The sequence below is a fragment of the Sitophilus oryzae genome, unplaced genomic scaffold (assembly GCF_002938485.1).
Source record: "Sitophilus oryzae breed Bouriz unplaced genomic scaffold, Soryzae_2.0 scaffold_1620_pilon_pilon, whole genome shotgun sequence".
NCBI lineage: Eukaryota > Metazoa > Arthropoda > Insecta > Coleoptera > Curculionidae > Sitophilus > Sitophilus oryzae.
In genome coordinates, this window is record NW_022146304.1 from 2,020,893 (window position 1) to 2,035,000 (window position 14,108).

At 31.6% G+C, this 14,108-nt stretch overlaps 1 protein-coding gene across 7 annotated transcripts in view; it reads right to left on the minus strand.

Moving 5' to 3' along the window:
• The window catches only part of LOC115880264 (calpain-D-like), a 66,464-nt gene extending 53,472 nt beyond the window's left edge, over positions 1-12,992 (minus strand). For 3 of the 7 annotated variants that reach the window (XM_030897448.1, XM_030897447.1, XM_030897444.1), the window contains exons 1-4: positions 12,700-12,992; positions 12,026-12,636; positions 1,614-1,860; positions 1,379-1,556 (exon numbers count right to left, since the gene is read on the minus strand). In XM_030897448.1, coding sequence (XP_030753308.1) covers positions 1,379-1,556; positions 1,614-1,860; positions 12,026-12,439 — 839 coding nt within the window. In that variant the 5' untranslated portion in view covers positions 12,440-12,636; positions 12,700-12,992. Of the gene's footprint in view, positions 1-1,378; positions 1,557-1,613; positions 1,861-1,920; positions 2,074-12,025; positions 12,651-12,699 lie in introns of those variants that run through there. The other 4 variants (XM_030897445.1, XM_030897446.1, XM_030897450.1 and 1 more) reach the window with 4 other exon arrangements.
• Positions 12,993-14,108: the final 1,116 nt, after the last annotated feature.

Consider the following 14,108-nt stretch of genomic DNA (forward strand, 5'->3'; position numbering starts at 1 on the left):
TAAATCGAAAATTAAGTAATCAGTGTAAAATACAGCTATATACCATGGTACAAAGAATACAAGGTATGATCGATAGCGGCTCCAATTTCGTTCAGTTCGCGCATACCACCTGTGACGTCATTATGAAAATAATGAATAAATAAAAAATAAAGAAAGTTGACAGGAGATCTGCATTTTTTGGGGTTATGGTTAAGAATTGTTTATTTTTAAGACTTTTTAGTTCATTTAATTTAATAATTACTAAAAGCAGCAGTTCCAAAAATATATTTAAAAATAATAATTACCTATTAACATGGATTTGGTCGATAATAGCCTTAGGTAAGAATACTAAATTTATTTCTATATTCGGTATAAAATTGTTTATTAGGTTTTTAGTTTGCGATGTTTATGGTAAATAATTTTCATGTTCATTGCCTCTGAATTCACATGAGGACAGAGATGAGGTTATCTATGGAAAAGTAACCACAAGAGGAATTATTACATCATTTAAAAAATGCTGGGAAGTTTATTGTTTCCCATCGAAAAGTAGAAAATGCCAATGCAGATGAACGTATTGTAATTGTGATAGAAGTAATTCCAAGGGTGAAGTTTATTATAATTAGTGACCTGTGCTTTTTTTTATATGTAGATGTTTCAGGTTTTGAGAATAAATTGGTTGAACGACACCCAAAATTTAGATGAAGTATTTGCATACCCAGAATATGCCCATCGAGGATTATATTATAGCTCAAATTTCCTTTAATGGTAGACAATTATTCAATGCAAATTAACTTTTTAAGTGACTGAAATATTAAATAGTTTACAATATGGTATATCACTAAAAATATATTACTTTTAGGTACAACATTTCAAAAAGTAGAATATTATTTTATATTAAATGAGGTATTGTACCAACAATCAATTTATATTAATAACGGAGATTAAAAAATAACAGAATAAATAGTTCTTTTTTTATACTACAAAAATAAACTATAGAATACAACAGTATTTAAAAAAATAAATAAAAAGTTATGTCCCGGCCGAGTTTCGAACTCCGGTCTCTCGCTTTCTAACCCGACTCCTTACGCACTGCTCCACAGTAACTTGCTTAGCGATAATTCAATGACGGTATATAAACAAAAAAACAGGTTTATAAAAATATCTTGACGATTTGAACTGGCGCGCGGAGCGTGCTGACCAATAGCGCCTGTTATCACCTGTGACGTAGCGACCAACCTGCGCAATATCATACCTTGTATTCTTTGTACCATGGCTATATACCTATATTATTCTATCATCTCATACAAAGACGCAATAAACAATGTGCATGCATTTCTTTATGTTTACAATATTTCAAACTATTGCAGATGGCATAAAACCAATCATATAATACACTTACATTTTCTCATGTCGATTCATATCAAAATTTCCTGTCCGTCTGTAAGCATTTATAATACTCTGGTTCTCATAAAAATGAGTTTTTTCTTTCTCTGGATCTATCATACCAATATACGTATATAAAGTCCCGTTTATGGTTTCTTCATGTATATCACTTGTACTACGATTTAAATTTTTACCTGTAATAAAAATCAAATTATTTCGTATGCTTAAACGAAATTTTAATACTATGGTACCTCTAGACATACTGAGATCTCTCGTTAATCCACTAAATACATGGGAATGCTGCGACTGTGTTGACTGAATGTCAGTCATGGAATTACTCGACTTTGGAACGTTTAAATGCAAGATATCACTGTTGAGACTCCTTCGGCTTATATTTGGAATGAAATTAGATGAAGATGACAATTCTGAGAAGGACCTACGATATGTAGGTCTCTCGCTTGAGTTACGGAGAGCTTCATTATCTGCCCAGTTATCAACCTAAAAATTTATTGTACAAAAAATCAGTATTACCTCAAAAATTCCTACACAAAATTCTACTTTATATATTAATATACCAATAACTAGTCTATAGGCAGTAAGAGGAACAGAAAACTGGAAGGAATTGGACCATTATATTATCTCGGTTCATATTGTTAAGCAAAATTAAATAAATAATTTTGGTTGTCAACGTCAACATTTTGTTTGTCAAAGCCTGCTTGGTCAGGCGTGTTTTTATTTGAATTCTTATTTATACAGAATATAAAAAAATGAAGGGTCCAGGGGAAAAACTTGATAACCGCCAATTTCTTAATTTTAGGATTTTACAATATTATAGTAGGTCTAAATGATTCCTATAAAATGTATAAACTCTGCTAATGATATATGAGGGGTTCAGAAGTGAACCGAATCAAGTCCTAAAAGGTAATTATGAAGAAAATGGGAGTTAACGTTTTTTTAATGTTACTTAATTAAAATAAAGCAAGTTGGATAAATAGGCTATAGCTGCTTTATGCGATAAATATGTCTTAATTTATTTCTCCGCTGGAAAAAAATTATATTATACAGGGTGATTCAAAAAATATGTGCCATCTCTAGTGGGGAGATTCCTCACGTAAAAATAAGATTTATTTTTCATATCAACATAGGTCCGATTCTGCTTTGTTTCGTAGCTACAGGGTGTTAAAGTCTTAATAATCTCTGGATTTATTATAATTTTCTTTCAAGTACTTTTAGTTATTCGAATGAATTTTTGAGGGTAAAAGTTACTATAAATGCTACATATTTTAATGCTTAAAAAGTGTCGACATATTCACCAGGGACGTGCATATGGGTTATCACTGGAATACTTTCAAAAAAAAACATGTGCGCCACTGACTTCAAAATTGTGTAGACCGTTTAATGCCAATTAAAAGTTATCTCTTGATATTTTGTCGAATTCGGTCTCCTTGATGAGATAAACGCAATTTTATTAATCACAACTATTAATAAAATTCAAATAAAATTAATAAATTATATATTTTAACTAATTTATTATTAAATATTATAACTATTAGTTATTATTACAATTAGTCCAACCTACAGCAATTTCAAATAAAAAAATAATATTATTTAGGATAATTACAAAAAAACTAATTTGATCTTGTAATTCTAAAACTATGCATTTCCATACCTATGTTTACAGGAACTTTTTTTCATATTTTTTGATGCGGAATCAATGAGTACTTATTTAAGACTTTCGTAAGTTAATTATATTAAAATTTTTTAAAGGCTGCTATTAGATTTGAATCAAGGCAAATTAATAAAATTGCGTTTATCTCATCAAAGAAGCCGAAACCGACAAAATATCAAGAAACAACTTTTCGGCATTAAACTGCTTACACTATTTCGCTAACAAAAGAAAAAAAGTCAGCGGCGTACATCCTTTTTTTAGAAAATATTATCCCAGTGATAACCCATATGCACGTCCCTGGTGAATATTTGGACACTTTTTTAGTTTTAAAATATGTCGCATTTATACGAGCATTTATAGTAACTTTTACTCTCAAAATTTCATACGAAACGCTTAAAGTACTTATAATTAATAGATATAATAGTACAAGAGCTAGCAACGTCGGAAAAACAAGTATTTTAAGACGTCTGGCTCTTTGATACATCTTTTACTATGCTCTCTAGAACAGCATGCGGCCCATCTGGCTGCCGGTAAACGTTGCGTTCCCTACTGCGCATTGAAAGAAGATCCTATATTTTTATTAGTCCTTTAAATTCTAGTACTGAATATAAATCGAACATGTCTCCATAGCGCAGTGCGTAGAGTTTCCGAACACGAACCGAAGATTCAGAGTTCATATCCGGGTCAGGTCAAAGACTTTTTTATTTTTATTTTCGTTTATATTATGATAGTAAAGTATTAAATATTTGTTTTTTTTTTAATTTCCAGAATTATTTAATACTTTACTATCAGAATATAAACAAAAATAAAATAAAAAATTCTTTGACCTGACCCGGACTTGAATCTTCGGTTCGTGGTCGGAAACTCTACGCACTGCGCTATGGAGACATGTTCGATTTTTATTCAATACTAGAATTTATAGGACTAAATTAATAAAAAATATAGGATCTTCTTCCGATGCGCAGTAGCAAACGCAACGGGTATCGGCAGCTAGACGGGCCACATGCTGTTCCAGAGAGCATAGTAAAAGATATATCAGAGCCAGACGTCTTAAAATACTTTCTCGAAAACGTTGCTAGCTCTTAGACTATAATAAGAACATTATAATAAACCGAAAAAATATTAAAACTTTAACACCCTGTAGCTATGAAACAAAGCAGAATCGGACCTATGTTGATATGAAAAATAAATCTTATTTTTACGTGAAGAATCTCCCCACGAGAGATGGCACATGTTCTTTGAAACACCCTGTATAAAGGTATAAAAACGATTATCTTAAAATACTAGGAAATTGAACTTGGTCAATTTTAATTCTAACCATTCCATATGCCTATTAAAAATATGGGATACGCGGAAAGAACCTGATAACGAGCCGTCCAGTGCTGTCATGTAAAATTAGTAAAATGGCGCTTATCATATTTTTCCCCATTGCCCTTCAAACAGGGTGTTTCAAAAAGCATGTACTTTCTCTCGTGGGGAGATTCCTCACGTAGAAATAAGATTTATTTTTAATATTAGCATAAGTCCGATTCTGCTTTTCTGTTTAGTAGCTACAGGGGATTAAAGCATTCGTTTTTTTTATCGATTTATTACAATTTACTTGCAAGTGCTTTTAGTGACTCGAATGAAATTTTGAGGGTAAAAGTTACTGTAAGTGCGGCATATTTAAATGCTAAAAAAGTAAAGAGTCTAAATAATTTTTTAATGTCATTTGGCTTAATACAATATGGTTGAAAAAAAAACGGGGTCAGCGCAGGCTATGAAATAAAGATCGCTGTCATTTTATATGTAAAATTATATGGGGAATGTCATCGATTGTCATTTCCAAGTCAACTGGACACAATTTTTTTTCGATCATACGGTACAAATATATAGTTTGCAAAGCATGACATATGAAAATTAAATGTCCTAAATTCAAATGAAATTGTATTACTTATACCTTCTTCCAGCTCCTCGGGCTTTCGTAGATAATGCGATTTTTTATAATTCACTAAGGTCCGACCGAACCTGGATTTTTAGTCTCGGCCGAGACCAAGACAGAGAGAAAAATAAATTCTCGGTCGAGAACGAGACAGAGACATGATGCAATATTTATTCAATAGTTTACTCTATGAAAAAACATCTGATAATAATGTTATAAAAGCGGTATTTTTATGCAGAAACGGTTTTATTGGGATTTAATACCATAAAATTACTAATACTAATAACATTTTTAGGTTATGTTATAAGCTGAAAAAGTAATTTTTTAGCATTGCATGCTTTCAAATTATACAGTGTTTCATTATATTCTTTCTATACCAGGTGCGTCTCACCTATAACTTTTTTATTTTTTCAGATAAAAAAACGAGATTTGGTATATGAAGATAGATTTCAGATAAGAAAACGAGTTAGTATATGACGTAAATTGGGACTGATTGACGTATTCAATTGTTTTTAGTCACTTCCCGTTTCACCGGAAATGACTACAACTTTTGATTTTTAAATGGTACCCTCGGTATTTTTTTACTTTATTTGATAGAAAATGACACTCTGAATAGAATGACATGTCATATGTCAACTTTTGACATTTTTGCTTTAAAAAAATCTTATTTTAAATTTCAATCTAAAGTGCTATGGTTGTGTTAAAAATAAAAAACACTAATTTTTATTCAGAGAGCCTTGGAAAAATAGATTTGATCGTCTAATGTTTTTTGTGTCTTGTCCTGATCGATTGAAATATGCACAAATCGTATTTTTGATCATATCTCATTTTTTTCAAATGAAACGAGGGTGGCTCATTAGCATATTTGGAAAAAGTATTTTTTACGAATAATTTGGTACCACACACTTGGTATTTCGAGTCAAATTATTGTTATGAACCGCATGTTACAATTTCAAATAAACCATATGAGAAAATAATATAATAAAAAAGTTGACATATGATATGCCATTCTATTCAGAGTGCCATTTTCTATCAAATGAAATAAAAAAATACCGAGGGCGCAATTTAAAAATCAAATAAGTTGTAGTCATTTCCGGTGAAACAGAAAGTGACAAAAAACAATAAAATTGAATACGTGAATCAATTCCAATTTATAGCATATACTAACATACTACATTTCGTCTTTTTTATCTGAAAAAATAAAAAAGTTGTAGGGGTGAGCCACTTTTGAGACGCACCCGGTATAGTTGTTTGCTAGAGATGCTTGTTGTTGGTGCAGACTAGAAATGTATAAACTGCTGGTTTCACAACTCTTTATGGAGATGAATAATTATTATTATTATTATTATTACAAAAATCAACAGTAGGCGGGTAAAACCCGATGAGACTATTGAATCAACATAATCACATTTATCTATCCCAGTTGTAAAAATAAATAAATAAATATTGCACTGCGTACATTCAATTAAAAAACAAATCACAAATCAAAATTAACATCACAGTTTACGATCACATGTATTGAATAAAAAGGTTGTTCCAGCTCTTCATTTCCACATCAAGTCTATTCTTAAATGTATTGACACTTGTAGCATTCACTGTATCATACTGGGGCCTGTTCCAACACTACTCTATTTGTAATAAAGTTCCGCCTTAAGAGCTTATTACAGCGTTCTTTATCCAATTTTTTGTTATGTCCCCTAAGGTTGTGCGTTTCACTGATATGGAAGATGTTCATGACGCATCCATAGTAACCACTTGTAATCTTGAATGTCTCGATGACATCGCCACGAATTCTCCGTTCACGAAGAGTTGTTAGACCAAGCCTTTGCAGTCGATCCTCGTATGGCAAATTCCTCATCTCTAAAGGAATCTTAGTGACCCTCCGCTGAACACGCTCAAGCATTTCAATGTCCTTGGCATAATAGGGGTTCCATATATGCATTGTGCATATTCAATCTTTGGTCTAATGTATGACTCTCGGTATGACTTATACAACTTGAGTATCATCTCGCCTGATTTGTTTGCAAATGCTGCTTTTATTAAGTAGATCATTGTATTGGTTTGTTTAACTATGCGATTTATATGGTATTCCCACTTCAGATTTTCCGCAATTTCAATGCCCAGGTCTTTTTGATGTTGCACACTTGAGACTTCTGTCTGCTCCAGAGAGTATCGTTGATGTGGGTTATTAGGGACAATGTGGAGAATGGTGCATTTTGAGTTGTTTAGTGGCATTTTCCAGATATTCGTCCACGATAACTATACGTCTAACAGATATTCGTCCACGATAATTACACACAAAAATTTTACGATATACGAGTAATTCATATACGAGTTAGGCTAAGAACATAGTGGAGCGACCAGGATAGCGGCGAGCAAGCAGCGCGATACAGCGTCGAGCAAGCCTCGAGATGCAGAAACATAGTAGAGCGGCGAGGAATAGCGAGGTACTTGCAAATTTATTATTTTCATTTGCTTATTGATAATTTAAAATGTTAACAGTGGTTAAAATTTTGGGCAGTAGTGACGTAAACATGTGTTTGATTTGAAACCAACAACAACGAAGGTGTACTGTACATTAAATTTTCAAAAACCGGAGAGAGTGTGGCAAGTTTTATAACATTTACGAAATATATGCACTTATTTAAGACACCCTGTATAAATGAATAAAGTGATTTTAGATTAATATATATTTTATTATTTATATTTTTGTTTCAGCAGCCAAAATGCACAGATATAATAAATTACACACGTATTAATTACACGATTTTACCTCGACTAAAACGAACTTAAATGTCTATCAAAACTTACTGTATTACATTCTTCTTCTAACTGTTAACTGTTCACTCATAACTATCAACTATTCAATTGTGTATTACTTTGAAAATCGATTTAAAAATATCTCTACCTAACAATTTAAAGCGAAAACCCAGAATAGACGTACTACAAAGCTAGATAAAACTTTAAATTACTAATATACAAGACTCAAAAATAAACAGAACAATTTAGAGATCAAAAAATAAACCCAACCCAAAATAAACAAAATTTAGATATCTAATAGTCTCGTATAATGACTTTTTGGACAAGATATCAAAAAAAGATTAAGAAACAATGCAGCTGATAAACAAGGGTAATGGTTATGTTTACTTGGACTGTTTGGCGCTGACCATTAAATATTGGTAATACCATAATATACAGGGTGGTCCGAACTGTATTTCAGAAACTTCGGCAGCATATTCTGCAGAAAAAAAATGTAAAAAAGTTCGTATAAATGCATGCCCTAAATTGCTTATACCCCTTTCAGATGAAGCGGACCGTCCGCGTGGATGTTTTTTCAAGATAGCCGTCGACGAACTCATCCGGACAGAGCGAACAGAGCGAATCATCCGGACAGAGCCGTCGACGAACTCATCCGGACGGTTCTTCCACGAAGTCGCGGACGCTCCGCTCCATCTGAAAGTGCTGTTAGTTTCGGAGATACAGGGTGTAGAAATTTCATTTCTATTTCGATTTTTTTCCAAGTAAGTTCTGAAGTAACGTCAATATTTGGATGAAAATTGTTGTATGGCCGTTTTTTGACATGAGAAATTTGATCTAGATGTCAATATGACTACTACTTGTAGAGGGCGCCAGCTACAAATTTTTAACCGGTTTGAAGAGTAATCTCGGATTAGGTAAAAATTAGATTTCGTCAGTACTTGTATAAAACTACTGAGTAAAAATATACATTTACGACGTTTTTTTACGTAAAAAGTAATGGGTCTCGAGAAGAAGAAGAAATTTAGCTTTCAAGCCGCATCAGCATCAAAGGCTATTTAGCGGCGTATGGTTCTCGAGATATTTGGAACCGAAATAATTATCAATACCTGTCGTCATTGACATAACATTGACATACATAAATTAAACATGTTGATTAAATAGTTATTAGACTGAAATCATAAATTTGAAATGTTTTGTGCCAAAAGTTCAACAGAAACTGTTTTATCATCATTTATTTGAAGAAAAATTGATGAATAATTTAAAAAAATAAAAAGTTCCCAAATTTATCATTTTAGTCAAATAACTCTAAATCTACTCAAACTGTTTATTTTTTTGTCAATAATGACATGTATTGACATTTCCATTCTAAATATCTTGAGAACGGTTGCTCTTAGCGATTTTTATCAAGATACATTTTCTACGTAAAAAATAACGGTAATGTATTTTTTTTCGCTCGGTAGTTTTATACAGATACGGACGAAAATTTATTACTCTTCGAAACAGTTAAAACATATGTAGGTGGCTCTCACTACAAATAGGAGTCATGTTATTAATATCAAAATCAAATTTCTCATGTCAAAAACATTCCTAGACACCAATTTTTATCTAAATATTGATGTTACTTCAGAAATTATTTGGAAAAAATCGAAATAAAAATGAAACTTCTACATCCTGTATCTACAAAACTAGGCATTTTAGGACATAAATATGTACATTTACACGAACTTTTTTTGCTTATTTTTACCTGCAGAATATGCTGCCAAAGTTTCCGGAATACAGTTCGGACCACCCTGTATATAGATATTATTTTTTGATTTCGTGTGTTTTTGCGTTCGTATAAATATTATTAAACCTAACTACAAGGCGTATCATAAGAGCAAAATATATGTGGACACAAGATTATTTGGTTTGGTTAGTTTTTTTATTATTTTTATTATTCTAATTACTGTCATACAATATGCAATTCAATAGGAACTCTTCAGTGTACCGAGTGTTTTTTAAAGTGGCCCATCTCTATAACTTTTTATTTTTTCAGAGAAACAAGATTTGGTATATCAGTACATGACATAAATCAGGATTGATTGACGTATTAATTATTTCCGGTCACTTTCTGTTGCACATGTTTTTGTTTAGTCATGTATATTCTTCTGATATTAGCAGAAAATTCTTCAGATACCAGCAGGATAATATTACAAAAAAATATTGATAAGAATGACATTATAGAATGCATATGATGGATAGTTGTAAGGATGTATTTGTGTCAAAGAATATTCTATGATTAAAGCCTGGTTGACATAGACAAACTGTACTTGGACCAAATACACTTGCGCGCGTCTCATTTGACGTCACTTGGATTCATGGGGATGACAGTGAACGGGAAAATTGGAAACAATCTTTGCCAGGCAGAGGGTATGGCCTCCTAGACAAGGATATGTTTGTTTCTGTTAAATTTAGATTTTTTTTGTAACATTTTTATGCACATCTAGCGTCCTTTTCATATGCCTGTGTGTCAGCTCTAGCAAGTTTATGCTTGGATCATATTAACAGATTTTAAATCAAGCTTAAGCCTAGTTGACGCAGTCAAAGTGTGCTTGGATCAAATACATTTGAACGCTGCGCGCGTCTCAATTGGACGCGTGCCGCTTGGATCATATTAACCCATTTTAAATCAGTTGGAAAGTCCAAGCATATTTGATCCAAGTACACTTTTTTACACTTTGTACAAATTTATTTTAAGAATTCAAAGGGGATCATAATTAAGACCCAAAATTATATAACAACTTAAAATCAGAAAAATGTAATTATATACCGGGTGCGTCTCAAAAGTGGCTCACCCCTCTAAATTTTTTATTTTTTTCGTTAAAAAAAACGAGATTTGTATGTTAGTATATGACATAAATTAGGATTGATTGACGTATTCAATTGTTTTCCGTCACTCACCACTTTCACCGGAAATGGCTACAACTTTTGATTCCTAAAAGGCACCCCCGGTATTTTTTTACTTTATTCGATAGAAAATGTCACTCTGAATAGAGTGACATATCATATGTCAACTTTTGACATTTTCGCATAAAGTTTATTTGAAATTTTAACTTGCGATTTGTAACGAAAATTTGACTTGAAATACCAAGTGTGTAGTATCAACTTATTCGTAAAAAAATACTTTTTCCAAATATTCTAATGAGCCACCCTCGTTACATTTGAAAAAATTGAGATACGATTAAAAATACGATTTGAGCATTTTCTAACTGGCCAGGACAAGACACTAAAAACATTAAACAATCAAATCTATTTTTTCAAGGCTCCTTGATGTAGAATTTTTAGTGTTTTTAACATACACATGGCACTCTAGATTGAATTTTAAAAAAACAATTTTTTATTAAGCAGAATGTCAAAAGTTGACATATGATATGTTATTCTACATACGATATGTTATTCTATTTAGAATGTCATTTTATTTCGAATAAAGTAAAAAAATACCGAGTGTGCCATTTAAAAATCAAAAGTTGTAGTCATTTCCGGTGATACAGGAAGTGACCAAAAACAATTGAATACACCAATCAATCCTAATTTATGTCATATACATACCAAATCTCGTTTTTTTATCTGAAAAAATAAAAAAGTTATAGGGGTGAGCCACTTTTGAAACGCACCCGGTATAACTACATATGATCAACAAAATGTAAAATTTAATGCTGCAAAAAATGTAAAATTCTTTTCCCTTAGCAATTAGAAGCTTGCCAAGAAACAAACTGAATAGAATCTGTTTTAAGGGGGTATTTAGTGAATATAAATACCTAATTCAAGGTGATCTCACATTGAAGTGGATTTTAATTTGAATATTACAAAAAAATGTTTGTATTTTGTATATTTCTATTAAGCTGGGCTCAAACAACTTGTGTACTTGGCAAACATTTTTTATTGGCATACACTTGACATGTTGTGTGAGTGGTTTACTTGTGCAATAATTATTTTTCTCGTCGCGCCAAGCTTGCCTTTGTTGTTTACAAAGATGGTATATTTGCCAAGGACACAAATATTGGTGTACTTCAGTACTTGCCAAGTACACAAGTTGTTTGAGGCCGGCTTTAGATAGAGCTAGATCTAGGATATATATTATTAATTGTTTCTATTAATTTCTAGCATATTATATTTTTTTGATCTTAAGAGGTTCCACATTCATATGAACATTATTATTAGTTTAATATTGGAACGAATAAACTATCAACCCACTATTATCTACCGATCTACAACAATTATGTATAAACATTTAAATAAAACTACTAAAACACTCAGATGCAAATTACACTTACCTTAATAACAACATTCGAACTAATATTGTAGTTAAAATCAGGATTATAAGGGGATTCACAAGCTTCACATATTAATGTATTTTCATTATTCAACAAGGTACATCGTTTGCACGTCCAGGTATTTAGAGCAGTGTCATGTTTCTTTTCGGATTGACCATAATCTTTGGAAATTGACTCTTCATTTATACCACTTGCGGTGGTTCGAATATTATTACTTAACTGCATATCTTCCATTGTTTTATCACAGTAATTTTTCTGAGCTACTGAGCAATTCACACTTTTAATATTAGTGAGTGATAATAAATTAGATTTATTATCTTGACAAGTACACCATTCGTAGTTTAAGATGCCATACTTTTTTATATCAAAATATCCAAGTAAACAAGTCTTGCAAAAACTTTCGCTAATGTTCATTATACACCTTTTGCCATTACAGAAAACGCATACATATAGTTCTAATAAGAAATACAGATCTTCAAATTTTGTTAAGATATAATAAAAAGTCAGAATTAAAGCTGTTCTCGTAAAATTAAGTAGGTATATTATATCTGGAAATTAATTGATAGTTAGAACGCTATCTCCTTGTTCTTAAAATTCGTCTTATATTGCTGCTGAAAGATATAAACTGAATAAATTCTTCAAATAAATGGCAGTAATATCATTAGTATTCTTACCTATGAAAATATGTTATACAATTTTGTTTCACTGTAGGGCGATTGATATATTTAGTTTTTTCAGCACAACAGAGTATAACAAGTCTTTGTTCAAGGAAACTGTCTTCCCTTATACACTTCCAAAGCATTTAATGTCTTTCGATTTTATTATTTAAATTCCATAAACTACTAAGCAATTGCGCTAACGGTGCAAACGCACCAATAATATTATAAACATGTCTATCTACAACAGCAGAAACAACAATTTTCAACGAGAAACCCTCTTTACTCTTTGTGAGATTCCTGTCTCCTGTCAAAATATTGTCAATACCACAATCAGCAATCAGCTGACAGACATCAACATTTCCCAAACATAGTAGAGATGGGCATTTCTCATTTACGCTTGTATAACCCAATTTTCCTTTTATTACATCTCGGTGTAAAATACACGTAAAACATATTGAAATATTTTACAGTTGTACAGACATGGTTACCTCTCCCAGGAAGAAATTTAGGTAATGGTGTGGATCCGGTGGCTGACCTTGAAACGAGTTTTTGCTGCATATAGTCACAGACACTACGCATGCGCACATCTTCGATGTTGCCAGATTGCAAGTTATTTTGGAATTATTTTCAGTAGAAAACAAATATGTGCTTTTCAGTGTTTTTTTGTCAATATATACCGTATAATCGAAAAAACGGCGTCCAGTTGGCTGGGAAATGACGATTGAGGACATTTCCCATATAAAATGACAGAGATCTTCATTTCATAGTCATCGCTGACGATATTTTTTTTCAATCATAGTACGCGGTATATTATTTATATTATTATTTTAATATTTCGCACAACACGTGAACGCTTATTATGTATTTTCATAGTAAATAAAATTAAATAGAAATAAAACTCTAGATTCGTATAATTAATCTAATTGCTCTAGATAATTGTGCTACGTTTAAAAAGGGCTTTATTAAAAATTCGGGAAATTAAAAGGATGTGTCCAAGTTTTTCTTTTTTTTTTTATTTTTAAATGCTGTAGCTCCATGTCATGTTCATAATAGTTTTTTAACATTCTATCAAAACTACGGAGGCCTTAAAAGGCCTTTTAGCCTCCGTAATTAAAATTATACAATCAGCTTCAGCAACATTAACGGTTATCTTGTTTAATTCTCTGCTTATACATATATTGCATTAATTTTTCTGCAACCTTAAGATTTCTCTATTCTTACACCTAATTTACGTGATTTTCTTAGCATATATGATTTATAAACCATATTTTTCCTAATGGAAGGATGGAATAGGATATGCAAAATTCAGATATTTTTACCTTTATTTTCCAGACAAAGCATAATATAGTATTAAGATTAAGACATAACAAATATTATAAAGAAAGATCTTAATATAAATTACAAACTAACTAGGTCTTAGTTTG